At 36.4% G+C, this 27,855-nt stretch overlaps 1 protein-coding gene across 9 annotated transcripts in view; it reads right to left on the bottom strand.

The window, feature by feature from the left end:
- The window catches only part of RALGPS2 (Ral GEF with PH domain and SH3 binding motif 2), a 158,861-nt gene that overhangs the window by 102,355 nt on the left and 28,651 nt on the right, over positions 1 to 27,855 (bottom strand). For 7 of the 9 annotated variants that reach the window (XM_077901838.1, XM_077901835.1, XM_077901834.1 and 4 more), the window contains 3 exons: positions 12,922 to 13,067; positions 7,398 to 7,502; positions 6,105 to 6,155 (listed from right to left, as the gene is read on the bottom strand). In XM_077901838.1, the coding sequence (XP_077757964.1) occupies positions 6,105 to 6,155; positions 7,398 to 7,502; positions 12,922 to 12,978 (213 nt within the window). In that variant the 5' untranslated portion in view covers positions 12,979 to 13,067. Of the gene's footprint in view, positions 1 to 6,104; positions 6,156 to 7,397; positions 7,503 to 12,921; positions 13,068 to 27,626; positions 27,764 to 27,855 lie in introns of those variants that run through there. The other 2 variants (XM_077901839.1, XM_077901843.1) reach the window with 2 other exon arrangements.

Here is a 27,855-nt window from a genome sequence, read left to right as displayed (position 1 = left end):
CCTATAGTCCTGATCGAGTCCCACATCAGGCTCCCTGTATGGAGCCTGCTTCTCTCTCTACTTGTGTCTCTGCCTCTCTTTCTCTCTGTGTTTCTCATGAATAGATAAATAAAATCTTTTTAAAAAATTTAATTAAAAAAATTAAAAAAGGAGAAAAGAGGCAGCAAAATACATGGCAATTTGTGCCCAAAACTGGTTTGAACAAACGAAAAAAAGAGAGAGATAGGCGGCTCCATGGAAATAAGAGTTGTAAAGACACATTAACAGTGGTGAATACAAACATTAGAACTGCTAACCTTTTCCCTTCTTTGTAATCACTATGATGACAGTTTGGACAACCATATCATTGTGTGGTCTCCCCATCACTAAGAGATGACCACTCACGGAGAGGAGGGAAGAAGAGAGAAGAGCTGGTTTTGAGTGAGAGGGATCACCATCCACAGAAGCATCCAAATTTGGCCACTTTGACTGGGCCAGTGGGCAAATGAAGATTCTTAGGATTTCTGTAGCACCAGCTATGGGAATATCAGGGCAAAGTGCTCAGACAGAGAGGGACCTGTTGGTACAGAGAGGATGGGCTGTGCAGAGCCGTGTCCCAGGCCTAACAAATGTTCACAGACACTAGGGAGTGCTCACATTTCTAGAACCAGTGAGCTACAGCCTTATAAAAACACTGTACTCTCAATAACTATCCTTCAGATTTGACAGAGATGGGGAAGGGGAGAAAAGTTATTTAGGAGGTAAAATAAATTGGTATTAAAAACGGACAGATGGTGTACATCACACAGACATGGAATCTTTAAAAATAAAAACAGATTTTTTTCTTTGTAGTTATATTCCTACTAAATAGTTTTTATATCACTGATGAATTTTCCTGTAACATTAAATTCTTTTCACTAGTAAGCATTGGTTCTTCCAACCATAAAACAAAAAAACTAAGAAATGAAGTACCAAATCTGTTCTTTTTTCTTCTTTCAATCTGAGGTAACTTCATATGTGAGACATGGCTGGAGAAAACCCAGACTTAGTATTTGTTTGATTCACATCTGCTCTTAAAGATGTGACTTTATTAGCCTGTATTCTATTGATGACTAAGGGAAGTCCCTAGGAAGAACGGTTTCTACTGTGAAATAAAAGGCCTGGAATTTTGCCTTTCCCCTGAGCAACTCTGAGGTGTGCTGTGCTGTGTGACTGACATCATAGGGAAGAGGCCTGGCCCTGAGGAAATGGCTGCCCTTCGCAGAGGTGCCCCTTTCTTCCTACCAGTTTAGAAAAACTTTGGCTAAATTCTGCTTAACACAAAAGGCTTGAGAATATAGAATTCCACAAACTGCTGGGAATTACAGGATCTACTCTGGGAACTGAATTCATAAGAGATACATATTTTACTAAGTTCCAGGTGACTCAAATTGCCTCTATTATAGCAAATCCAGTGAGACTTGGGTGGTGTAATCACCAATCTGTATGAAATCACTAAACCACATGGCTGGATTCAGAATCTATTTTTCTTTGAAGTTCAAATTTATTACAAATTTCAATTTAGAAAACATGAATAAATTAACATCTGAAATAAAGTTACATACGGATATATACATGTAATAGTGAATCTTAGTAGTTTTAGTGAACTAAAGAGCTTTTAAAGTTTCATAAAGTATATATACACTTTTTAAAAAGTTTTCCATAAAGTTATCTATAGAGACTTGAACATTGATATGGACAGAAACACAAAGATAAACTTACTAGATTCAGTGATAACTACTCTTTTTTCATAACATGAGGTTAAATTTTGATTTAACCAAAGAATTCATTCTTTACTGAAGTTAACTACATAATGAGGTAAACACTTTTTTATGCTAATAAATAAGACTAATACATTAGACTGACATCATAGCTTAATCTTTTGTTTGTCAATAACAAAAGTTTTGACATGATAAACAACATCTGTACAAACATTTCAGGAAACTGGCAGTACTTAACATACTCAAAGATATTCATGCTCTACAACTCAGTAATTAATGCACTAGAGTGCACATATTACAAGGGGTGCTCGTCAGCAATGTTGAACATAAAAAGCAAGCTAAGGACGACTAAAACAACGGAATGCCATTTACATAAAAATTTATACATATTTATAGAAGAAATATAGTTAAACACAAAGGAATGATCTAGATCAATACTGGATAGTGGCTACCGTGGTGGGAGGAGGGAAGAGGGCAAACAAGGGAGAACATAGAGTGGCTTCAACAGTACTGGTTAGGTAGGTACACAGGGGTTCATCTTAATCAGTCTTCATGCCTTGTAGGTCTTGAATATTTCATAATAAATTAGAAAACATTTTTCTGCCAGATGACAATCTGTTTTTACTGCCAGATTTCATGTAATCTTGATGATTATATGAGACTAACACTTAAGAATATTTCTGTGCTATATCATTTCTTCCAAAAGAATTAGTTTCAATTTTTGAAAATGGTTCTCTCACTGAACAAATATTTACTGAACACTATATTTCATTTTCTCATTCTAACTTTGACCCCCACTACATGTCAGACAGATAAAACAGAAGAAACAAAATTACCAGTCTCTGCCCTCAGTAGCTTAAAACTTAGTGGAAGCAGCCAGCATTTAATCAAATTAGCACACGATTAACATGCTTTACACCTCATCACTCCTTCCTTCTTAAAAATCCTTCCTTCACTTGTCTTGTTGAATACCATAATAACTTGACTTTCCTCCTAAATCACTCACTGTTGCTTTTTTATCTCTTTTGCTAGTTCCACCTAAACACTAACTAGAACCCTTCTCTCCATCTATATTCACTTTCTTGGTAACCTAATCCACACTTTATCTCTACAGTCATCTCTCTCAAACTACACTTGCCTGGACAAATAATGTAGTTACGTATGACCTAACTCAGCATTCTGACAAACATGTAAACCTAAATATGTCCAAAGCCAAACTCCTGCTCTTTCCTCCCCATCTGCTGCTCGGGCCTTTCTCCACAAGGCAACATTGCACATAATATTCTATGTGAATGGCAGTGCCAGGAGTTGTGAATACAATAATAATAATTTTCCATCTCAGAGAATATCAACTGCATGTTTCTGGTGTCAGGCCAAAAACCCAGGCATCATCCTTGACAACTCTTACACGCGGTGTCTGACGACTTCCCACCACTTCTTCCACTCCCATCCTGAACCAAGCCACGTAGTCTCTCACCTGGTCTCCTTGATTCGTCTTTGGTACCAGTCAGCAGTCAGGAGTCAGAAGAGACTTAAAGAGGTACTACTTACAGTCTCAGTCAGAAACTGTCACTCCTCTCCTCAAAACCTTCCAAGAACTTCCTATCTTTTTTAGAGTAATGATCTGCAAGGCCTGAATGACATCTAGCCTTTACCTCCCACCCTCACTATAGCGCAATGACCATTGTGCTGGCTGTTCTCTGCCTGGAATATTTTTCCCCCAAATACCCATGATTTACTCTCTTCCTTCAGGTCTTTTCTCAGAGAGATGGCACCCTCCCAGTGAAAGCACCCCATCTGCAATCAAAACTCCCACTGCCTTCACTTTCTAGTCTCTTCTGACTGCTTTATAGTTTTCATGACATACTATCTAGTTCACCTCACTCAATGTAAGATCCACCAGGGCATGAGTTTTAGTCTGTTCACTGCTGGGCCTCCAGCAACTAAACCAGTGCCTGGCACATAATAGACGTTCAGCAAAGACTTGTTGAGTAACAAAACATCATGTAAACTTGCAACTGATAAGTTCAGTGAAGAAGCAGAGAGTGCTAGAAGAACCTGCAGGAAGACAAGAAAAGCTTAACTCTGAGAAAGTCAAACTTGATCTGAGAAGCAAAGGATGAATAGGAGTTAATTAGGATGTGCACAGGCTCAGTGGTACAGGGACTAAAAGGCCAGTGTAGCTAGACCAGAAACTATGAGATTTGTAGACAATATTATGATAGTTTGTCTTTATTCTTAGAGCAACAGAAAGCCACTAAAGTGTTTTAAGCAGAAGGATCACATGAGCAGATTTAGATGTTTGAAAACACTACCATGGGTGTCGGATAGAGAAGAGTTTAGAATGGTCAGTGGATGCAAGTAAATCAGTAAGAGGATACACAGTTGACACAAAATGGTATCTTCAATTGGGGTGTTGGGAGTAGAGAGAGAGAATGGGTTGATAAGATTCTTAAAATGTTAAAAAAAAAAATCAATGAGACTGGTATTAAGTTAGATAAGGGAATGGAGCCAAGGGAATTTTAAGGTTCACTTGCAAATTTTACAAAGTAGTTTAGATGTCCCAGGAAAATAAAAAATTCCCATATTGACTTGAATTCTGTTTTTAATATCATCACCTAGAACTTCAATGTCCAAAGCTCCTAGTCACAAACAGCCATTGAGCACTTGAAATGTGGCTAGTCCAAATAAAGATGTTTCATAACTGTAGAATACACACTGAATTTCAAAGTCTTAGTAGAGAAAAAAGGAATATAGACTATACCTCAGTAATTTTATACTGATTGAAAGTTGAAGTGATAATATTTTGGATGTTATAGGTTAAATTAAACTATTAAAATTAATTTCATTTGTTTCATTTTTACTTCATAACATGGCTACTAGAAATGTAAAGTTATATAAGTGGCTCACATTGTATTTCCATTGGTAGCACTAATCTCATGGGAAATAACAATATGGTCATTGCCATTTATTCAAAAGGAAAAAATATATCAAAGGTAAGACGGCTGAACTTAAGGTCAAAAAAAAGTATAATGTCTGCCAAGAATGTAGTTTGTTTTGTTCAGGAGATGGGAGGAAATTAGTATTTCAGCTTTTGTCATTTAAATTCAATAGCCATTTTCTTTTTGGGCTTTATGTATAGAATACACTGTTCCTAATGTTAATCTAATGGTTCTGCTGAGAGAATCCTCATAGTATGGGGTAAATGTTAGGAAAACACAGAATTGTGGAAATGAAGGGACTCAGAGATAGTTTAGGCCTACCCCTTCATTCTGTAAGTGACAAACTTGAGCCTCTAAGACATTAGGTAACTTACTTGAAAATCATAAGACTAATACGGTCTATACCATTTGAGACACAGATGTTTTCTCTAACTCCTTACAATAATTACAGGGTTCAGGGCAAACACACTATATTTTGTTTCCAAAAGGACTAAGAAATATATCTCATGGTATTGAATATTGGTATTATCACTTAGTTGTGTTTTTTTTAAGATGTGTGAGAGAGAGAGAGAGAGAGAGAGTGAGCACATGTGTGCACTCATGCACACAATTGGGGGGAGGGACAGAAGAGGGACTGTTAGAGGGAGAGAGAGAATCTCAAGTAGACTCCATGCTGAAACTGGAGCCTGATGTGGAGCTTGATCTCATACCCTGAGATCATAACCTGAGCTCAAAACCAGGAGTTGGACACTTAACCAACTGAACCACCCAGGCGCCCCATCATTTCCTTAGTTTTGGGGTTCAAAATCATACTTATATTCTTACTTGGTAAATGTGGAAAAAGCATGTGTTTAGAGTCTGAAATCCAATTCCCACACTTAGCTGTGAAGCAAGGACAACTGTCATTCTGTTTTCTCATCAGTAAAATACACTACACCACACTCAGGTTCACACACACACATAGCATAATAAATGGCTTATAGTAGGTAGACCTAAAAAATGCCTCCCATGATCCTCCCTCTTCTCACCAAAATGTCAACACACCATCATATATAAAGTCATAAGTAAAGATGTAAGGGAAAAAAGTGTTGGAGTTGTGAAACCCAGTTTCTTATTCCTATTCTCTTATGAAAAAGCTTCAAAGCCTTGGGTAAATCATTCAACCTAAGTCTGTTCACCACTCAGAAAAGTGATGAAGCCTAATCAACCAAAATGATTCAAAATCCTACCTATGGCTCAATGATGTATACCTATGACTGCCACATGAGCTTCTGAGGCCTGAATATCATATGGATAGTCACATCAAAAGCTTTAAACATTTAAACACTAATGTGAATTTGACATTTCTAAAACTTCTTAATTTGGGGATACTGTTAATGATCATTCTGTATATTTAAAAGGAAAAATTCTTAAAATTACTCACATCTGGTTGAATGGCTTTAAATACTGGAACATCCATTAGCGTTATCTGACCCTGAAATAAAAGGTAAAAAATGACAATTTCTCCTTGGGAATTCTATGACATGAAATTATACTCTATAGTAAATTAAAATTATATTCTATACTAACATATATTGAGTAAATTAAAATTATATTCTATACTAAAATATATTGAATACTCAAAATTTTTACTAGAAAAAGTATCAATTTTAAAAAGGATTATAGAAAATGAAAAGTTGCCCTTATACCATTATTAAATATGATTATTTCAAATTTTCTCATGCCTATGCATATTTTCTTATGAGATAAATGAGGTAAAGTTAGAAAATAAAATGGTTTTAAAAATTTGGACATACATTATATCAAAATCAAAACCAAAAATCAGTTCTCTTGGTTCATGGAGAAAGAAGTATTATGGTGATTATTAAATCATATTTCCTCAAACAGTAATATAAAATCTGATACTAATAAAAAACAGTTTTCTTCCCCATTTATAAAAGTCAATGAAACTTATGCTAGTGGCGACTCCTACCTAAGGACTGCACACGGATTGGCTCCATAGCTCAGGGGTTAAAGCTCTTGGAAGGACTGCACATAGCTGTGGACCTACCTCAATCTCACTTTAGGCTACAGATGTAAAACAAGACCCAATAATACACCAAAGAAGAATATGCTTTGTATGACTGAACACAGTTTATTCCTGGAATACAAGAGTGGCTCAACCATCAGGAAATCAATACATGCTGTTAACACAAGTTAAAGGAGAAAGAGAACTTAAGTGAATATTTGTATCAGTTAAAAAATAAGTTTTTCTAAGTATCTTTCATGATACTGCAATAATGCCTTCAAATTCCATTTTTCAATTTTTTAACTTATAAAAATGTGAAAATACTTCTTACATAGGTCAGTAAAGCACAGTTGGTTTAGGGGGCAAAAGCAATTTACCATAAAGGTAAATACATTTTTTTTCTCCTCATGTGACTTTTTTTGTTTTGAGTAGAATTGACACAGGATGTTACATTCCTTTCAGGTAGTAAGTATTTACTTCTCATTTGCCAAGCTGAAGGTATAAGGTAGGAAGCTGCTCTAAACCTCTCTCCACCTCTTCCTCCCTTCCCCATTTCATCCCTCTGCTTGTTCCGCTGCTGTGCTACTCTCTCCATCAATTCCCACATCCAGTGTTTTGCCCCCGCCTCCTTCTGCTGTGCCTTCACTCAACAGCATCAATGTGTAGGTTATGTTCAAGAACGGGAAAAAGGGGAGGTGGGAGACTTACCGCATACTCTTCTGGTGTAACCTTAAGAACATCAAATACCACAGCATCAAAGCTTTTCTTCAGCTCAGAACCTTTGTCACTTAGCGATTCGGAACTGCTACTTTTCTGTTAAATTGAAAGAAAATGCAGCCATTTTAATACTGTCTCACATTCGATGCTGTAGAAATTCGACTGGCATTAAACACTGAACAAGGAATGGGAAAGCACTTTGTCAACAAACACAGCAGATAAAATGGGTACAACATCCTGCTCAGCTGAAGAGCACTAGATAAAGGGTCAGGCAATTGAATGTCTAACCTCTCCTACTTTCTAGGTTCTTGAGTCATTTTCTTGTCTGTCCATTTCCTCATGCTGACATCCTACCATTTCTTATAGAAATTAAAGATTTTAACAAGTTCGAGGATTCTCAAATGAGGTTAAGGGGAAAAGTTAGGGGAGAAGAACATCTCTATAATTTTTAAACTAATTTTTTAAAGACAAAGACAAATTGTTTTCATAACTTAAACCATAAGACAATATTCAAAACTTCATTAACTAAGTGATGTCCCCCTGTGATAGTAAAACTGATATTATTCTTACTATTATAAATTTAAGGGGTTTTTGCTTAAAGGTTACTATTTCAAGTTTGAATTTGCTGTTACTACATGTAGAACAAAAGGTGGCTTTTGGCTCTGAACTTATTTCTGTCCTATTTCCACATGTGTACCATGAGACAAAAATGTTTTCTGCCTCCGTTGGTTGAAATCTGAGTGTCATTGCTGTAAGAACATTTAAATTATGCTCTATTAAACGGAGACAGGATACTGAACTACAGCTAATGTCTCAAAAATTAACCAAAGTTTCAGCTACCAGTATATAATACATATGTCAACCTACCAGCTGTTACACATCAGTTTTGAGTGCTTGTCATTTATGCCTCATTTTTATGTTTTCTTTCACTTTCATTAGCAGCTAAATATCAAAATCATTTCAAAAGAAAGGATCTGTCATTAATTTGGGTAAATTCTCAACCATTATTATATTTCAAATATTTCTTCTGCCCCTTTTTCTTCTGGTAGTTGCATTACACGTATGCTACACTTTCTGTCATTGTCCCAGTCCTTGGATATTCTATCCCATTTTTTTTTCATTCTGTTTTCTCTCTGCATTTTAGTTTGGGATGTTTCTATAGACATATCACCAAGCTCACTAATTCTTTCATTGGCTGAATACTGGCTACCAGTTCACTGGTGAGCCAATCAGTTATTCTTCATTTTTGTCACAATGTTTTTGATTTCTAATATTTTCTCTTGACTCTTGGAATTTCAATATTCCTGCTTATATTATCCATCTGTTCTTACAAGTTGTCCACTTTTTCGTTAGAGCCCTTAGCATTATTAATTGTGGTTATCTTAATTCCCAGTCTGCTAATTCCAAAATCTTTGCCATATCTGAGTCTGGCTCTGTTACATGCTTTATTTCTCCAGACTATGTATGTTTCTTACCTTCTGGTAGGGCTTATAATTTGCTGAAAACCAGACATAACATACTGTGTAATAAGGAACTGAGGTAAATAGGCCTTTAATGTAAGGATATATACTTCTATATAGGGAGGAGTTATGCTGTGTTTACTGTCTGTTGTACTTGAGGTGTTTGAGTCTTCAATTTCCTCTAGCGTCCTTCTTTGGGTTTCTCTAGAAACTCCCTCTTAGAATCTATGCTCTGCAGTTCTTCCAGCTATAATCCTTCATTATTTTTTAATTTATTATTTTTTAATAATCTTTCATTATTATACAGGAATCCTGCTGATGTGGTGGTAAAGTATGGGGGGACAAGTATTCTCTAAGTCCTACAGTCGGGACTTTTAGTGAGCCTGTGCCTGCCCTTGGGTGTGACCTCAGATACTTCCCAGTACCCCAATGCCACCGCCAATCCTGGAAGGGGCTGGAGTTGGGTGTTTCTCGCCCTCCCAGTAGGTTAGGCTCTGATAAAGTAGTTTCCCTGGAGGTCATGGGGAGAACCGAAGGCCCTGGGCACATTTCAAAATGTGAGGCAAGAAGGAATTTTTCTCCAATCTTCCCTTTGAGAATCTGGTGGAGCTTCCGGAGGTAAAACACAAAAGTGAGGTTTGGGAGAACCTAAGACTGGGCCCCGGGAGTGTTTAACTTCAGGGTAGCCCATACATAGCCTCCAGCAATTTCTCAACTATAGTTTAAGTTTTCCTACCCATTTCTGCCTTCAGTGATTTCTGCTCTTGGTAAACTAATTCTTTACTTGTCTCTCTCTCCAGTTTTTGGGTCATCACTGTCAGTTTGCTCTGTGACATCAATTTTCTGACAGAGCTAAGAAGGGTTACTGATTTTCAGTTTGTTCAGTTTTTTTCATGTTGTGAAGACAGGAGTAATAAATTCCAACCTCTTTACATATCTGAGCAGAAACCCAAAGTCCCATAATCAGATTTTATACATAGTATTTTATTTTATTTCACTTGTTTATTCTCTGTAATTATGACTAGCTTATAGTATGTCAACAGTATTCTTTTATATCCCAAGATTAATTTAGAAATTTATCCAGAATGTTAAACATTCAAACAGATATGTTATTGCTCAAATAACTAAATTCATTCTGTCAAGTAAAGATGTTAATTTTAAACCTAACTTTCTCCAAGTTTTTAACTAATTCAAGACAAGTTAGCAAATAATGGCAATTTTATTGCTTATCAAAACAAATAATCACTTTCTTTTTTTTCCTTCTTACAAGTCATCAGGAGAGGCTTAAGAAATTATGAGCAAGATGTTTCTATCTGCTTCCCCAATACCAAAAAATAAGTTGGTATTGATAAGCTACACAGCATTTCAACATAATGTCCACTAAGGGAATAGTAGTAATTCTTTATTTAAGAGAAGACTAAAATCACTGAAACTTCCAAATATCTGAAAAAGATTCACTCTAATCTCAGAAGCTTCTAGTACAGGTTAAATATAAAGGAACAAGGGAAGCCATTCACCCAGATCAAGTATTTATCCATTTTGTAAGCTCATCAGATTAATGGGACATTTGCATTTTGGTATGTTAACAGATCTATATTTTAAGAGAAGGTGGAAAATATGTATTTTCAATTTTACTTTCTTGCCACAGTGTAGAACAATTTAAAAGACAGTCTTTTTCCACTTACCATATACTGTATTATACTACTTTGAGTCCTGAGGAAAGTCAAATGATATTTTTCACAAGTAAAATAACCTATTTTATTTAACAAATAATTATATACTGTTTCCTGTAATACCAGACCAAATGTTTCAGAATATATAGTTACAAATATGATATACATATATGCACACACACATACACTTAACATATTCAAAAACATGGTTATAAAAATATCTCCAGTAAACATCCATATAATATAAACATATATACAAACATATAATCCCTGTCTCAAGGAGAAAGAAAAGTTGATGTATAAAAAGTGATACAGATAAAACTATAACAAAGTAGGAGAAAAGAATGGTTTATACAAATAATCAGTAAGATATAGTATTCTTTCATTAGAATGAAACTTCAAGTCAATAATTGGTGGGAGTTAAATCTATTAAAAGGATAATTTAGTCCCTTTGACAGAAGTCTTGAATAAAAGGTTTAGGGCCATCTGTATTTAATTAGAAGGCAACGGGGAACCATGGACAATTTGGGGATACAATAAAGCTTAAGAACTGTATTTTAAGAATATTAAAATGGAATTACAGCCAAATGGACCAAAAACAGCAGAGAATGGAAGTGCAAGATCAAACTAAACGCCTGCTGTAATAATCTAGACACAAAATAATGACCAAACCCAGATGGTGCTAGTAGAAATAAGAGAAAAGGAGCGGACTCAGGCAATGAGGTATGCTGGGCGGGCTCTCCGACAGCTGCCAACAGTCTCCGTCTCCTGGCACTCACATCCTTGAGTGTGGGCAGGACTGTGACCTGTTTCTAACCAATGGAATATGGCAAAGAGAACAGGCTGTCACTTCCATGATGACATTCCATGATGACATTACAGAAGAGCGTAACTTCTGTTCTGCTAGCACACTCTCTCTGCTGTGATGAGAAAATGGTTGTGCTACGCCAAGGGGAAATCTAAAGATTAAATTGAGACGGCAAGGAAAACAGTGCTGAGATACACAGTGATGGGAAATGGTGAAGTCAGAGAGAGGGGTCGCGCTATTTTCTTTACAAATCGCACAGCAGAATAGTAATGAGTAATTTGAGTTTGTTCATATTATACATAAAATTTCTGGTCCATCAGAAACACTTAATAAAAATGTATGAGGGAATCAGAACTATAGATAGAAATACAGACATCATCAGCATAAGAAGAAACATCAAAACCACAGACTCCGACTATTTTCATGGGTAGCAAGCCCTAAGTAACTGGCTGGAGTAAAATGGAGCTGAAGTTATTAATGAACTTTGAGGCCAACGTGTTAAAAAGTCATAGACATTATTTTCATCTCTATTTTAGGAGAAAAATAAAGGAGAAATATAGCTAGATGTTAAAGTTATTAAGGAAAGCAGGCAAAGACCCTGGATTTAAGGACAAAGCAAAGAAAAACTGTGAAGCATAAATAAAATCACAGCACATTAACTGGAGAGATGGGCATCCAGCTTAGTCTTCACTTCCATCTTTACACTCTAAACCACATCGCTTCCAACACTGCAGCCTAATCGTTTATGATCTTCAACAGGCTTGGAATCAAGGGATCTAGACAGGGTGAAAATTATGTGATTCTAAATAAAAGAGTCTTTTATTCTCACTTGTACTACTGCCCTTAAGGTTCATATAATGTAAAAATACCCTAAAAAAGACGTTTTATGGGGATCCCTGGGTGGCTCAGCGGTTTAGCGCCTGCCTTTGGCCCAGGGCGTGATCCTGGAGTCCTGGGATTGAGTCCCATGTGGGGTTCCCGGCAGGGAGCCTGCTTCTCCCTCTGCCTGTGTCTCTGCCTCTCTCTCTCTCTCTATGTCTATCACGAATAAATAAATAAATAAATCTTTAAAAAAAAAAAGATGTTTTATATATCCTTTAAAACTAAAATCTAGAAAAGGTTTTATTTTTTTTATTTTTATTTTTTTTAGAAAAGGTTTTAAGTAATCATTATTTGTCAAATATCTTAGGTGGATAAGGATGAACTATTTCTAAGATGTATAGTGAACATGTGAACAGAATAATTAAAATTTTAAAACTAAAAAATTTGTAGCTCAAGTTCTTATTTATTTATTTTTTAAGATTTTATTTATTCATGAGAGACACACGGGGGCGGGGGGGGGGAGGGTGGCAGAGACACAGGCAGAGGGAGAAGCAGGCTCCATGCAGGGAGCCCGACATGGGACTCGATTCCGGATCTCCAGGATCAGGCCCTGGGGCTGAAGGTGGCACTAAACTGCTGAGCCACCAGGGGCTGCCCTCAAGTTCTGATTTAAATCTGTGACCAACCATAATGATTGAAAAATTAGAATGTCAGGTAAGAAATTCTACAGCTAAACTTCTCAAATGTCTTACCTCGGAAGCAGTAGCAGCAATATTAACATTGCTTGCCTGCCCGTTCATTAGGTCCATGCTTCCCACAGCATCAGTCCTTGACGCTATGTTAACGGCAACAGAAGACTGACTGCTTCATGTCCAAGGCCACAAATACATTATTATTCCTGTAAGAAATAAACAGAAAAATTTAAATCTATGTCTTATTAAAAGTTTGAGAAAACAGGGATCGAGCCCTGAGTCTCCTTGCTCAATGGGGAGCCTGCTTCTCCCTCACCCTCTGTTGCTCCCCTTGCTTATTTATGTTCTTAATCTCTCTCTCTGTGTGTCAAATAAATAAAATCTTTTAAAAAAGGTTTGAGAAAACAAATTGATGTCTATCACCATGCCAAGAAATAAAACACTTCAACTTTATTGAACCTTTTTTTAAAAATTTCAGTTAAGTTTCAGAACCCCCAAACGGGCAATGCTCAAAACAGGTTACTCTTTTGTTTGTCATCAGTAAAGCTTAAGTATAATTTTTCACTTATTGTAAGAAAAATTCAACACTTTTTTAGTTGTTTTTTTTTTTTTAAGATTTTATTTATTTATTTCACAGAGAGAGAGAGACAGAGAGCTGACAAGCAGAGGAAGCAGCAGAGGGAGGAGAAGCAGACGCCCCCCTGAGCAGGGAGCCCTACATGGGGGCTTGATCCCAGGACCCTGAGAACATGACCTGAGCTGAAGGCAGATGCTCAACCAACTGAGCCACCCAGGTATCCCAAAAATGCTTTTTTAGTTTTAATTTAAAAAGTATAAAACTACATGTCACAAATTAACACGGTAAAAGATAAATATATCTTTTAGAGATCTAAATGACTTCTATAAAGAAACAACACTGAGTAAGTTTGCCATTGCTGATAAACTGGTTTACAAAGATACCACAAATAATTGAAAATAAAATATTATGGAATGTGTCATACAGAGTCTACAATGTATGTTTATTTGTTTAGGGTTTTAAAGTTTATTAAATATCTTCAATCATTATCTCACTGATCTTCACAACAACCAGTAAGACTAAATTAAGGAAGAGGGGCAGCCCCAGTGGCTCAGCGGTTTAGCACCACCTTCACCATGGGGTGTGATCCTGGAGACCTGGGATCGAGTCCCATGTCGGGCTCCCTGCGTGGAGACTGCTTCTCCCTCTGCCTGTGTCTCTGCCTCTCTGTCTCTGTCATGAATAAATAAATGAAATCTTAAAAAAAAAAAAAAAAGACTAAATTAAGCAAGACATTATGATGCTCACATAACACAAAGAAACAGAACCTCTAAGGACATAGACTGGTAAATGAAAGAGCCAAGAATAAAATTCAAGCCATCTGAAATTCTAGTCAAATATTATTTCCATAACACCACATTTCTTTCCACTATACTGTAAGCCAGAGTATTTATTTGTGTTTCCCATCCCTTTCCACAAATAACTTGTCCTATAGCACTATGTTGGTAACTTCACCTTTCTCCAATGGAATTTCTTCCTCTATGAAAATGACAAGAGCAAATGAACTCAAGGCCCCTTTCCAACTTTGAATTTCAAGGACCTTTTCTCATAAGAGAAATGTTAAGTGTCTGTAAATTAGGCATTTTAAATTATACCGACTTAAAAAACTAAGTCTGAAATAACAATAATAATTCTCTTGATGCTAAGTTTCCACTCTGGAGAATCAATAGAGGACAGTGATTTAGAAGCAGACTCTAGAACAAGCCTGCCTAAGTTTGAGCCCAGCAAAGTTAAATTTTCTGGGTTCCGTTTCCTTATCTATTAAAGATAACAGTAGCTACCTGCCTCATAGAGTTGTGGTGAGGAGAAATGAATACATACGAAGCCCATAAAACAATGCTGAAACATGGTAAGGATGCAATTAGGATGATGCAGATTTTGTTTATTTAATCCACACAAAGCTTAAATTCCATAGAGCCTTCGAATTAAAGAAGACAAAAACCTTAGAAATATACCTCTGGCAAAATACATGCTCGTGGGTATCTCCAAAATCCTAACTGCAAACACAAGTGAATGAAAATGTCTAAAATGTTTCCTGTATGTAGCAAAATATGCTGCTGGTTTTCAAATGCTTAAAAATTATTATTAATGATAGCAGCCTTCGGCCACATCTTAAATTTTAAATTAATCTTCATTTCTTCGGATACCCTAAGTACCTGCTAAGAGCAAGACATGGTGCTAGACTTTTTTTAAATGAGAAAGATATTAGAAATAATGGGTTTTAAAAACCATTTAGAACCCATTTAGAAAAAAAAATTAAAAAAAAAGAACCCATTTAGAAAACCAATGCAAAGGTGAACAGAGCACTGAAATACTTTAATTTCCTCCAATCTACAGCATTTCATAAGCTTCATTATCCTTATGACAAACACTATTAAGGATCAACTTGTATTTACACTACTACAAACTAGGAGCTTGATAATCCAAATTCTCTCTGAAGTCAACACTCAGTTCGCAATGACATGTTTTCAAATAATTTCAAACCACAGTGCGAGTGTAGATGGATTTAGATATGAATCTGTAATTCAAGAGTGCCCCCTAGTGTTAAGAAAAATATTTTAATTAAATTGTTAAAGGAAATGTATTCTTAATCTACTCTTCAAATATATATATATTTTTTACTATTATTTACTGAAAATGAGATAATACAGACCAGGAATAAAAATTATACATTTTTAAACTATAAGACATTACACATTCTAAACGATAAGGATCAATCTTCTCTGCCTGGTTTTAATTAAAATACCACTCAAATATTCCATATTACTAAGCTTATATTAAAATTCATTACATGTAAAAAAATTAATAAGTACAGCAAAGCATACCTTAAAGAAAATTGTACTCAAAACTATTTATAAATGTACTACATGTCAGTAGTATTTAATATTGCTTAAGTACAACAAAACCTCATATGATACCATAAAAACACTAAGTCCTTAGAGACAAAAATGGGTTTATTTTTAACCTTTCTGTACTTTGCACACAGGAAAGTTCAAATTAAACAACACAAATACATGCTTTTCCTAGTGCTATGAATGGCACAATCATTCATAAATACCAACATCACAACCGCTCTTTTTTTAACGAAATTCATTATTTCCTACTTATTCTCTTCTGAAACCTCTAAAGACAGTTAATCTCTTCTGGGTTTAAATTCCAAAACAAGTATATTGCTTCTTTCTAAGCAATTATAATCCAAAAACAAGGATATTGCTTCTTTCCACGCAATATAATCCCCAAACAGGAAATCTGAAACGTGTAGATTTAGTTCCTTCCTTGAGGTCACTGAACTAGATTGTTAAATTGCAGACATATTCAGTCTCCTAAACACTTGCTTTCTCAATGATATTCACACCAGAAGCCAGTATTTTCTAACCAAATGAACAAGGATTAAAGTAAAAATGTCAACTTCTCACTAATCTCATTTCACAGTAGTAGTTACATATTCTTTTCTAAAACAAGTTATGCTATCATCATTAGGAATATTACGCTACAGAAATTTAATAGTTTTATAGAAATACTCTAAATGAGTTAAACAACCATAAGGGAAATGGTAGGGAAATGAAATTAATTAGAGCAATTTCTTTGGAAACATTCAGACAATACAGAACTGATATGCTAATACACTTTGGCTTAAAATCTCATCTTATGAAACTCATAAAAACTCTGGAGAAAGAAAAAACTAGATACAGCTTATTTAATCAAGCGATATTTACAACTGTGAGAACCATTTTAATGCCCTTGTACACAACCACATTAAGAAATTCAAATGGACAACTATACAAAAGAAGAAAATAGAAATGAAGGTTCAACAATAGAAACTAAACCTTCATAGTAACAATATTCTTACAATTTTCATGAGAAAAAAAGAGGGTAAAATTAAAACACTATAATTGCTGTTTAGTATTTAAAACTTATTAAAGAGCTTGCTCTCCTTTAACATTTTTAAGTAAGTATTAAAGATATATTTTACATGACACTCATGGAAGGTCCAAAGATTTAAATAGCCTGGTGGGGGGCAACTGGGTGGCTCAGTCAGTTAAGCGTCTGCCTTTGGCTCAGGTCATAATCTCGGAGTCCCAGGATTGTGCCCCATGTCAGGCTCCCTGCTCAGCGGGGAGTCTGCTTCCCCCTCTCCCTCTGTTCCTCCTTGCCCCTCACCCCCATGTGTGCTCTTTCTCACTCACTCTCAAAAAAAAAAAAAAAAAAAAAAGAAATTACACAGCCTGTGTATACCATTAAGGCAACTCACTTTCAGCATTTGTGACAGTTAAACTTTTACCACCTCTATTTTTTTAATCTAAGAAAATGAGAAGTTAGTCCCAATTCCCCAGTACTTTGTTTCAATAATTAAAGTCACCAGAATGCTCTTGAGTTACAAAGAAAAAAGATCTGGTTTTTGACATAACTGATATCGAGCTATTCTAGCAAGTTTACTAAAAAAACATGGTTGCATCTTAAAACCGTTTCTAGCATAACACTAAGCAAAATTATCTTTGCTATTGCCACCCTTAAAAAATTCAAGTTACAGAAGGACACCTACAGCCTGAAAATAAAAGTTTGGAGAACCATTTACTATTCAAATGGTCCTCAAAAGAAAGCAGGGGTAGCCATCCTTATATCAGATAAACTAAAATTTACCCCGAAGACTGTAGTGAAAGATGAAGAGGGACACTATATCATACTTAAAGGATCTATCCAACAAGAGGACTTAACAATCCTCAATATATATGCCCCGAATGTGGGAGCTGCCAAATATATCAATCAATTAATAACCAAAGTGAAGGGCAGCCCAGGTGGCTCAGCGGTTTAGTGTTGCCTTCAGCCCAGGGCCTGATCCCGGACTCCCGGGATCGAGTCCCACGTCAGGCTCCCTGCATGGAGCCTGCTTCTCCCTCTGCCTGTGTCTCTGCCTCTCTGTTTCTCATGAGTAAATAAATAAAATCTTTAAAAAAAAAAAAAAATAACCAAAGTGAAGAAATACTTAGATAATAATACACTTATACTTGGTGACTTCAATCTAGCTCTTTCTATACTCGATAGGTCTTCTAAGCACAACATCTCCAAAGAAACGAGAGCTTTAAATGATACATGGGACCAAATGGATTTCACAGATATCTACAGAACTTAACATCCAAACTCAACTGAATACAATTCTTCTCAAGTGCACATGGAACTTTCTCAAGAACAGACCACATACTGGGTCACAAATCGGGTCTGAACCGATACCAAAAGATTGGGATCGTCCCCTGCATATTCTCAGACCATAATGCCTTGAAATTAGAATTAAATCACAACAAGAAGTTTGGAAGGACCTCAAACATGTGGAGGTTAAGGACCATCCTGCTAAAAGATGAAAGGGTCAACCAGGAAATTAAGGAAGAATTAAAAAGATTCATGGAAACTAATGAGAATGAAGATACAACCATTCAAAATCTTTGGGATGCAGCAAAAGCAGTCCTAAGGGGGAAATACATCGCAATACAAGCATCCATTCAAAAACTGGAAAGAACTCAAATACAAAAGCTAACCTTACAACATCAAGGAGCTAGAGAAAAAACAGCAAATAGATCCTACACGCAGCAGAAGAAGAGAGTTAATAGAGATTCGAGCAGAAATCAACGAAATCGAGACCAGAAAAACTGTGGAACAGATCAACAGAACCAGGAGTTGGTTCTTTGAAAGAATTAATAAGATAGATAAACCATTAGCCAGCCTTATTAAAAAGAAGAGAGAATACACAAATTAATAAAATCATGAATGAGAAAGGAGAGATCACTACCAACACCAAGGAAATACAAACGATTTTAAAAACAGATTATGAACAGCTATATGCCAATAAATTAGGCAATCTAGAAGAAATGGACGCATTCCTGGAAAGCCACAAACTACCAAAAATGGAACAGGAAGAAATAGAAAACCTGAACAGGCCAATAACCAGGGAGGAATTGAAGCAGTCATCAAAAACCTCCCAAGACACAAAAGTCCAGGGCCAGATAGCTTCCCAGGGGAATTCTATCAAACGTTTAAAGAAGAAACCATACCTATTCTACGAAAGCTGTTTGGAAAGATAGAAAGAGATGGAGTACTTCCAAATTCGTTCTATGAGGCCAGCATCACCTTAATTCCGAAACCAAAGACCCCACCAAAAAGGAGAATTACAGACCAATATCCCTGATGAACATGGATGCAAAAATTCTCAACAAGATACTAGCCAATAGGGGATCCCTGGGTGGCGCAGCGGTTTGGCGCCTGCCTTTGGCCCAGGGCGCGATCCTGGAGACCCAGGATCGAATCCCACGTCGGGCTCCCGGTGCATGGAGCCTGCTTCTCCCTCGGCCTGTGTCTCTGCCTCTCTCTCTCTCTCTGTGACTATCATAAATAAATAAAAATTGAAAAAAAAAAAAAAAGATACTAGCCAATAGGATCCAACAGTACATTAAGAAAATTATTCACCATGACCAAGTAGGATTTATTCCCAGGACACAAGGCTGGTTCAACACCCGTAAAACAATCAATGTGATTCACCATATCAGCAAGAGAAAAACCAAGAACCATATGATCCTCTCATTAGATGCAGAGAAAGCATTTGACAAAATACAGCATCCACTCCTGATCAAAACTCTTCAGAGTGTAGGGATAGAGGGAACATTCCTCAACATCTTAAAAGCCATCTACGAAAAGCCCACAGCAAATATCATTCTCAATGGGGAAGCACTGGGAGCCTTTCCCCTAAGATCAGGAACAAGACAGGGATGTCCACTCTCACCACTGCTATTCAACATAGTACTGGAAATCCTAGCCTCAGCAATCAGACAACAAAAAGACATTAAAGGCATTCAAATTGGCAAAGAAGAAGTCAAACTCTCCCTCTTCGCCAATGACATGATACTCTACATAGAAAACCCAAAAGACTAAACCCCAAGATTGCTAGACTCTACATAGAAAACCCAAAAGAGGGATCCCTGGGTGGCGTAGCGGTTTGGCGCCTGCCTTTGGCCCAGGGCACGATCCTGGAGACCCCGGATCGAATCCCACATCAGGCTCCCGGTGCATGGAGCCTGCTTCTCTCTCTGCCTGTGTCTCTGCCTCTCCCTCTCTCTGTGACTATCATAAATAAAAAATAAAAAATTTAAAAAAAAAAAAAAAAAAAAAAAGAAAACCCAAAAGACTCCACCCCAAGATTGCTAGAACTCATACAGCAATTTGGTAGCGTGGCAGGATACAAAATCAATGCCCAGAAATCAGTGGCATTTCTATACACTAACAATGAGACTGAAGAAAGAGAAATTAAGGAGTCAATCCCATTTACAATTGCACCCAAAAGCATAAGATACCTAGGAATAAACCTAACCAAAGAGGTAAAGGATCTATACCCTAAAAACTATAGAACACTTCTGAAAGAAATTGAGGAAGACACAAAGAGATGGAAAAATATTCTGTGCTCATGGATTGGCAGAATTAATATTGTGAAAATGTCAATGTTACCCATGGCAATTTACACGTTTAATGCAATCCCTATCAAAATACCATGGACTTTCTTCAGAGAGTTACAACAAATTATTTTAAGATTTGTGTGGAATCAGAAAAGACCCCGAATAGCCAGGGGAATTTTAAAAAAGAAAACCATAGCTGGGGGCATCACAATGCCAGATTTCAGGTTGTACTACAAAGCTGTGGTCATCAAGACAGTGTGGTACTGGCACAAAAACAGACACATAGATCAATGGAACAGAATAGAGAACCCAGAAGTGAACCCTGAACTTTATGGTCAACTAATATTCGATAAAGGAGGAAAGACTATCCATTGGAAGACAGACAATCTCTTCAAGAAATGGTGCTGGGAAATTTGGACATCCACATGCAGAAGAATGAAACTAGACCACTCTCTTGCACCATACACAAAGATAAACTCAAAATGGATGAAAGATCTAAATGTGAGACAAGATTCCTCAAAATCCTAGAGGAGAACACAGGCAACACCCTTTTTGAACTCGGCCACAGTAACTTCTTGCAAGATACATCCACGAAGGCAAAAGAAACAAAAGCAAAAATAAACTATTGGGACTTCATCAAGATATGAAGCTTTTGCACAGCAAAGGATACAGTCAACAAAACTCAAAGACAACCTACAGAATGGGAGAAGATATTTGCAAATGACATATCAGATAAAGGGCTAGTTTCCAAGATCTATAAAGAACTTCTTAAACTCAACACCAAAGAAACAAACAATCCAATCATGAAATGGGCAAAAGACATGAAGAGAAATCTCACAGAGGAAGACATAGACATGGCCAACATGCACATGAGAAAATGCTCTGTATCATTTGCCATCAGGGAAATACAAATCAAAACCACAATGAGGTACCACCTCACACCAGTGAAAATGGGGAAAATTAACAAGGCAGGAAACCACAAATGTTGGAGAGGATGCGGAGAAAAGGGAACCCTCTTACACTGTTGGTGGGAATGTGAACTGGTGCAGCCACTCTGGAAAACTGGGTGGAGGTTCCTCAAAGAGTTAAAAATAGACCTGCCCTACGACCCAGCAATTGCACTGTTGGGGATTTACCCCAAAGATACAGATGCAATCAAACACCGGGACACCTGCACCCCGATGTTTATAGCAGCAATGTCCACAATAGCCAAACTGTGGAAGGAGCCTCGGTGTCCATCGAAAGATGGATGGATAAAGAAGATGTGGTTTATGTATACAATGGAATATTACTCAGCCATTAGAAACGACAAATACCCACCATTTGCTTCAATGTGGATGGAACTGGAGGGTATTATGCTGAGTGAAGTAAGTCAGTCGGAGAAGGACAAACATTATATGTTCTCATTCATTTGGGGAATGTAAATAATAGTGAAAGGGAATATAAGGGAAGGGAGAAGAAATGTGTGGTAAATATCAGAAAGGGAGACAGAACATAAAGACTCCTAACTCTGGGAAACGAACTAGGGGTGGTGGAAGGGGAGGAGGGCAGGGTGTGGGGGTGAATGGGTGACAGGCACTGAGGGGGCACTTGAAGGGATGAGCACTGGGTGTTATTCTGTATGTTGGTAAATTGAACACCAATAAAAAATAAATTTATTTAAATAAATAAATAAATAAATAAATAAATAAATAAATAAATAAAATCCAAGGTATTACAAAAAAAATTAAAAAGAAAAAGGTTCTGATGTACACTCGCAGGGTTATATGAGTCCCCCAATGCCTCCTGCCTCTGTGTTTCCGCTGCTCTTTTGTCAAAATTCTAATGCCATCTTTTCTCATTTATTTATGTATTTCTCCCTACTGGATTTAGAGTTCCTTGATATTAAAGACCCAATACTTAAAACATGACACAAAAACCATTATTTTACCTTTTCATTAATGTACACATGAACACAATAATTGATCTCAATTACCTACTTATTAATTAGTATTTACCAAAAAAGTGAATAACTGAATAAAGTAGTCATTTACAGGACAACATTATATAAATGCCCAATTAAAATATAAGGTGAATGGCAATCAAATAATCAATACATACAATACTACACATATTTAAGAGGATATGATGAGGATTTCTACTTCCAGCAATATATCTGATAAACTAGATAAAAATCTTGGGGTGTGTGGGTGGCTCAATGGGGTAAGTATCTGTCTTTGGCTCAGGTCATGGACTCAGAGTCCTGGGATCTTTGGGTCAGGTCATGGTTTCAGAGCCCTACATCAGGCTCCCTATTCAAGGGGAGTCTGCTTCTCCCTTTCCCTCCGCCCCTACACCCCCGTCTGTGCACTCTCTCTCGCACAAATAAAGAAATAAAATCTTTTTTAAAGAAACCATTGTACTACAAAAGAAATTTAAGAATTGTAGGTTAAATTTTGATACCAGTTGGATAGACAAGACAACTAAGAGATGAGAACAGAGACACACTCTCTCCTCCCTAACCCACCCTATCAATGTAAGATGGTTTATTTTAAAAAGAAAGAGACTGGTGGTCTACCCTACCAATGTAAGAAGAAAAAAAGAAAAGAAAAAGAAAAAGAAAAAGAAAAAGAAAAAAGAGAAAAGAGAAAAGAAAAAGAAAGAAAGAAAAAAAGAAAAGAAAAGAAAAGAAAAGAAAAGAAAAGAAAAGAAAAGAAAAGAAAAGAAAAGAAGAAAATTGTTATAAGATAAGGGAACTTGTTTGTCCTGAGCTTAACATTAAGGCTAGAGGAGAGTGTCCACAAATTTGTCTACAAAATGAAAATCAGTAATCCTAGGCATACTCCAGCAGATATAGAATTTGAATTTATACTATCAGCATGGTTCAAGTCCCTTAAGACAAAATATCCTCAAAATATATTCAAAAGTCAAAAACTCCTGGGAACCCAAGACAGATGGAGGGAACAAAAAGGCAATGTGGGATTCCTATGAATAAAGCCCCACTGGCAAGCTCAAAATAAATATTTATCAACTCTATAAGCAAACGACACACTATACATAAGAGCGGGAAACACAACAATTATTGGGATTACCTTTTGAAAAATTTAGATGAAAATGTATCTAATAAAGGTTAAAATCAGCAACCTTAAAAAGAAGAAACTGGAAACACAATAAGACGTTACAAAGAATGCAAGACAAATATTTGTTAGAAGGCCAAATAAAAAATATTTTTTTAAGAAAAGAAAAATATAATCACTGGAGAATTAAACATCATATTAAACACAACTGAAGAGAATTTATGAAGTAGAAAAGAGACAGGAAATTACATAAAAATTCTATACAAAGAGTTAATGATACAGAAAATATGTAGAGACTGAGAAAGGAAAAATAGAATAAGATATAACACAGTCTAAGGAAAGTTCTAGAGGAAAGAGATAATGAAAAAGGCTGAGAAGTTCCCAGAATATGTGGAAGACATAAACCTCTTTATATTTAGGAATCATAAGCCCTGAGCAGGAAAAATAAAAAGAGTCATATTGTATATACATTACTCTAAACTGGAGAATATTTGTTTTAAAAGCAAGTGGAATAAGGCACTTTACTTACATAGGAACAAAATTATATGAAAAGCTTCTCAACAAAAATAATGCACACAGAAAAAAAGAAAGTATCTTCAAAGTGCTAAGAGAAAATAACTGTCAACCTACAATTCCATACCCAGCTACATTCTCATTCAAGAGAAGGCAAAATAAAGACACTTTTAGACAAAGAATTGACCACAAAATTAATCTATATGGCAAGCAATTAAAAATGTAATACATGAAAAACTAATTTGTCTCAAAGCAGAAATAATTATTATGATTAATAGGACTAATGTTTTGATTATTGTCTAAGTGCTTAAAAGTTCAAAATTAATTTCTATAAATACTTTTAAAATTATCTACTTTTATGCAAAAAAGAGAACTATTTCTCCTTTTACCGTGGATTCTAGCATTTGTTTTATATCGGAATTGTATATTAGAATACACAAATCAGTACAACAGTCACAAACAAAAGATAACATCCAGGAGTGCTTATTACCTCACGGGCCTGTTCTGAGTGCTTTTCATTAACAATTCAATCATTGGAATAACCCTATGAAATATAACATTATACCCCATTTTTAGAAATAAAAGGATAGGTAATTTGCCCAAGTCTACACAGTAGGGACAGACAGCTGGAAGAAGGAAAAAAGGGAGGACAGATGGAGGGAAAAAATTAAGGACAGAAAAAACAGATGAATTGATAAATGGATAGAAATAAAACAACAGAGGAGGAGTGTGGGGAAGAGAGAAAGGAAAGGTGGAAGGGAGAAGGAAGAGGAGAGAACAAAATGAGGGAAGGAGGGAAACAGAAAAGGGAACCTAAAAGCTATTCCTACTCGGAGCAAGTAGAAGGGAAAAGAGCAGGAAATGAAATAATCAGAATACTACTATCCATTATACTTCTATTCAGCTTCAAGAGTCACATGATCTCTACAGAATGAAATGATGTGTAGGTTTATAAAGAAAGACAAGGGCAGCCCCCATGGCTCATCAGTTTAGTGCCGCCTTCAGTCCAGGGTGTGATCCTGGAGACCCCAGATCGAGTTCCGAGTCAGGCTCCCTGCATGGAGCCTGCTTCTCCCTCTGCTGTGTCTCTGCTGCTCTGTCTGTCTCTCTCTCCCTCATTAATAAATAAATAAAATCTTAGAAAAAAGAAAGACAAGGTGAAGGGTCAGAAGAAGGGAGAAATAAAAACACCATAAACAAGAGTGCAAATTTAAAAGTGGGGATGACCTAGAGAGGAAGTGCAATGTGGAGTGCTGACCTGCAGGCTTAGCAGAACCTTTGTAGTGAACTCTGGAAAGGTTCGAAGAAGTGATGGGACCAGACTGTGGAGGATCTCAATTGCCAACTGGGGGAATTTAGATCAGAAGGGACAAGCACCAGGAATCATGAAAGGTCTCTTAAGTAGGGAAGTGATCTTAGAAAACTAAAACCAGTATTTCAAGGTTTAAACCAGTATTTTCAAGGTATTTTGGTGGCCAGAGGTATGCCACTATGTCTGAGGGAAGGTGAATAGTAAACAACACTCTTCCACCTTTTGCCAAAAACAGCAAAGTATCTCAAGTGGTATGCAGACCTCTTTCTTAGCCAAGCTTCTCCAATCTCTGCTCACTAGGACTTTCTTCTAGTCTTCTGCTGTATAAATCTCCATGGTCACATTGTACCCCCTTCACATCAGTCACCTTTCTCCTACCACCACCAGTTTTTTTTTTTTTTTTTTAAGATTTATTTATTTATTCAAGAGAGACACACAGGGGGGTGGGGCGGGGCAGAGACACAGGCAGAGGAAGAAGCAGGCTCTTTGCAGGAGCCTGATGCAGGACTCGATCCCAGATCCCGGGATCATGACCTGAGCTCAAGGCAGCCGCCCAACCGCTGAGCCACCGAGGAATCCCCATTACCAGTTTCTAATTCAGAATCCCTGGTGCTGTGGAAATGGCAATCCTAGTTAGAGGATATTAACAAAAAATTAATGGAATTCATGTCAATTCATGAATACTACCTGCAAAACTCCCCTCCCCCCACTCTATACCAAGGAGAAGAGACAGCAGTTCATTGGTAAAATCATGAGATATGGAATACTAACTCTAGGACTTTAACCAGGTGTCTTATGCTGGGTTATTTAATCTCTGAACTTTGGTTTCTTCATTTATAAATAAGGAATGACAAAATACACCTCAGAGAGATTCTGTAAGAATTAAAAGAAATCAAAGGAAAAAATCCCATGTATCTAGAAATGGTATAGTATAATAGAAAGAACACAGATTTAGGACTCAAAAAGCCCTGGGTTCAAATCCTAGTCTAGGCACTATCAGCCAGCTGTAAGGCCTTGGACAAAAAACTTTGCTAATATTTAACCACAGGCTCCAAGTCCATCTATCAGTGACATGGCTTAAAAAAGAAAAAAAGCAGAGGAGGAGGCACACTTCTACTTCTAAATTCCAGAAGCATGTGAAAATTACAATATAAATCAATGGATTAGAAAGAGTAAAAGTATTCCACTAAATGAAGCATTTTGAAAGACTTAAGTACACTGGAAAAGAAATTTACCAAATGATTAAAAAATACTTCTACTTAAAAAACATTCATTTCAGGGTGCCTGTGTGGTTGTCAGTTAAGCATCTGCCTTCAGAGCTCAGGTATGATCCCAGGGTCCCATCAGGCTCCCTGCCCAGTGGGGAGCCTGCTTCTCCCTCTGCCCCTCCCCTTGCTTGTTCTCTCTCTTAAATAAATAAATAAAATCTTGAAAAAAATTTCATTCCTTTGAAAGAAGGTCTAAATATGTATACATGTTAACCAATAATAATTATATCTCTCAGGACAAAGAAAAGATAGATATACAAGTGTGTTGCAATACTAAGCCACTAAACTGATGATGGGTTTCCTAAGAGAGATTAATTTCTAAGTGAAAATTAAACATAAATGTTATAAATTATTTTATAAATTTATCCAAAAGCATGCAGCTTGAAATTATTCCATTTAACCCTAGTATTATAGAATAAGTGATTAAAACAATTCTAAGCTTCAAATCGTTCTTAATCAAAGGGTGGCAAGCATTTTTTTGAAAGATAGCAATTCCCATGGAAAAGAAGAACACACCAAACTATAAGGAAAAAAAAATTCTGGAGAAACTTCAATCACTGTGAGCCAACCACAATGACAGGTTTAGCAATTTCACACCACCCACGTTGCAAAAGAAAAAAAAAATGATGATGTCTAAATTAATCCACACATTTAGAAGACTCATGTCAAAAAACTAAATTAATTGTTTCCTAGCAAGACAGTTTGTAGATCATTACCAAATTATTATTTAAGTTAAATACCTTTATATTTTTTCCAGGCATATATTTTATCTCTAAATATTTAGGTACATACTCAAGATGTGTATGAGAATCTGGAGAAAGCCGATTTTCAAAACAGACTAAACTAAGATCTTAAATTAAAAAGAAAAAGATAAGGATAGCAGGAAATTGTTTCACCTATCACGATGCCACCTTATTACCCTACCTGGAGTAGAATGCATATATTAAGAGCAACGGAAAATAACTGACCCATGTAAAATGTACCCCACCATCTATAAAATAGCAGCCATCCAAAGTGTAAAGAAAGGATTAAAAATAATGAAGCAACTTTAAAGAATTCACTAGCATTAAAATGGTTTTACCTTTTTTTTTTTAATGGTTTTACCTTAAGTCAAAGACTACACATAGCCTTTCAGATGTGATTTTGCTGCATTTGTACTGAAGTGCAGCAATACTGGAATGATCCATTTATTAACTGGCCCATATCTAAGCAGAGAGCTTATATATCCATGTACCTAACTGGCCGCAAACGAAATACTTGAAGAGAGATTTTCAAATGACTGAACAATAAAGAGGAAAAGTCTTAAGTATGCCTTTAAAGGTTCTGCTCTATC

This window comes from Canis aureus, chromosome 6, assembly GCF_053574225.1.
Source record: "Canis aureus isolate CA01 chromosome 6, VMU_Caureus_v.1.0, whole genome shotgun sequence".
Classification (NCBI taxonomy): domain Eukaryota; kingdom Metazoa; phylum Chordata; class Mammalia; order Carnivora; family Canidae; genus Canis; species Canis aureus.
The sequence above is the reverse complement of the archived record's forward strand: the minus strand, read 5'-3'. Positions and strand labels throughout refer to the sequence as shown.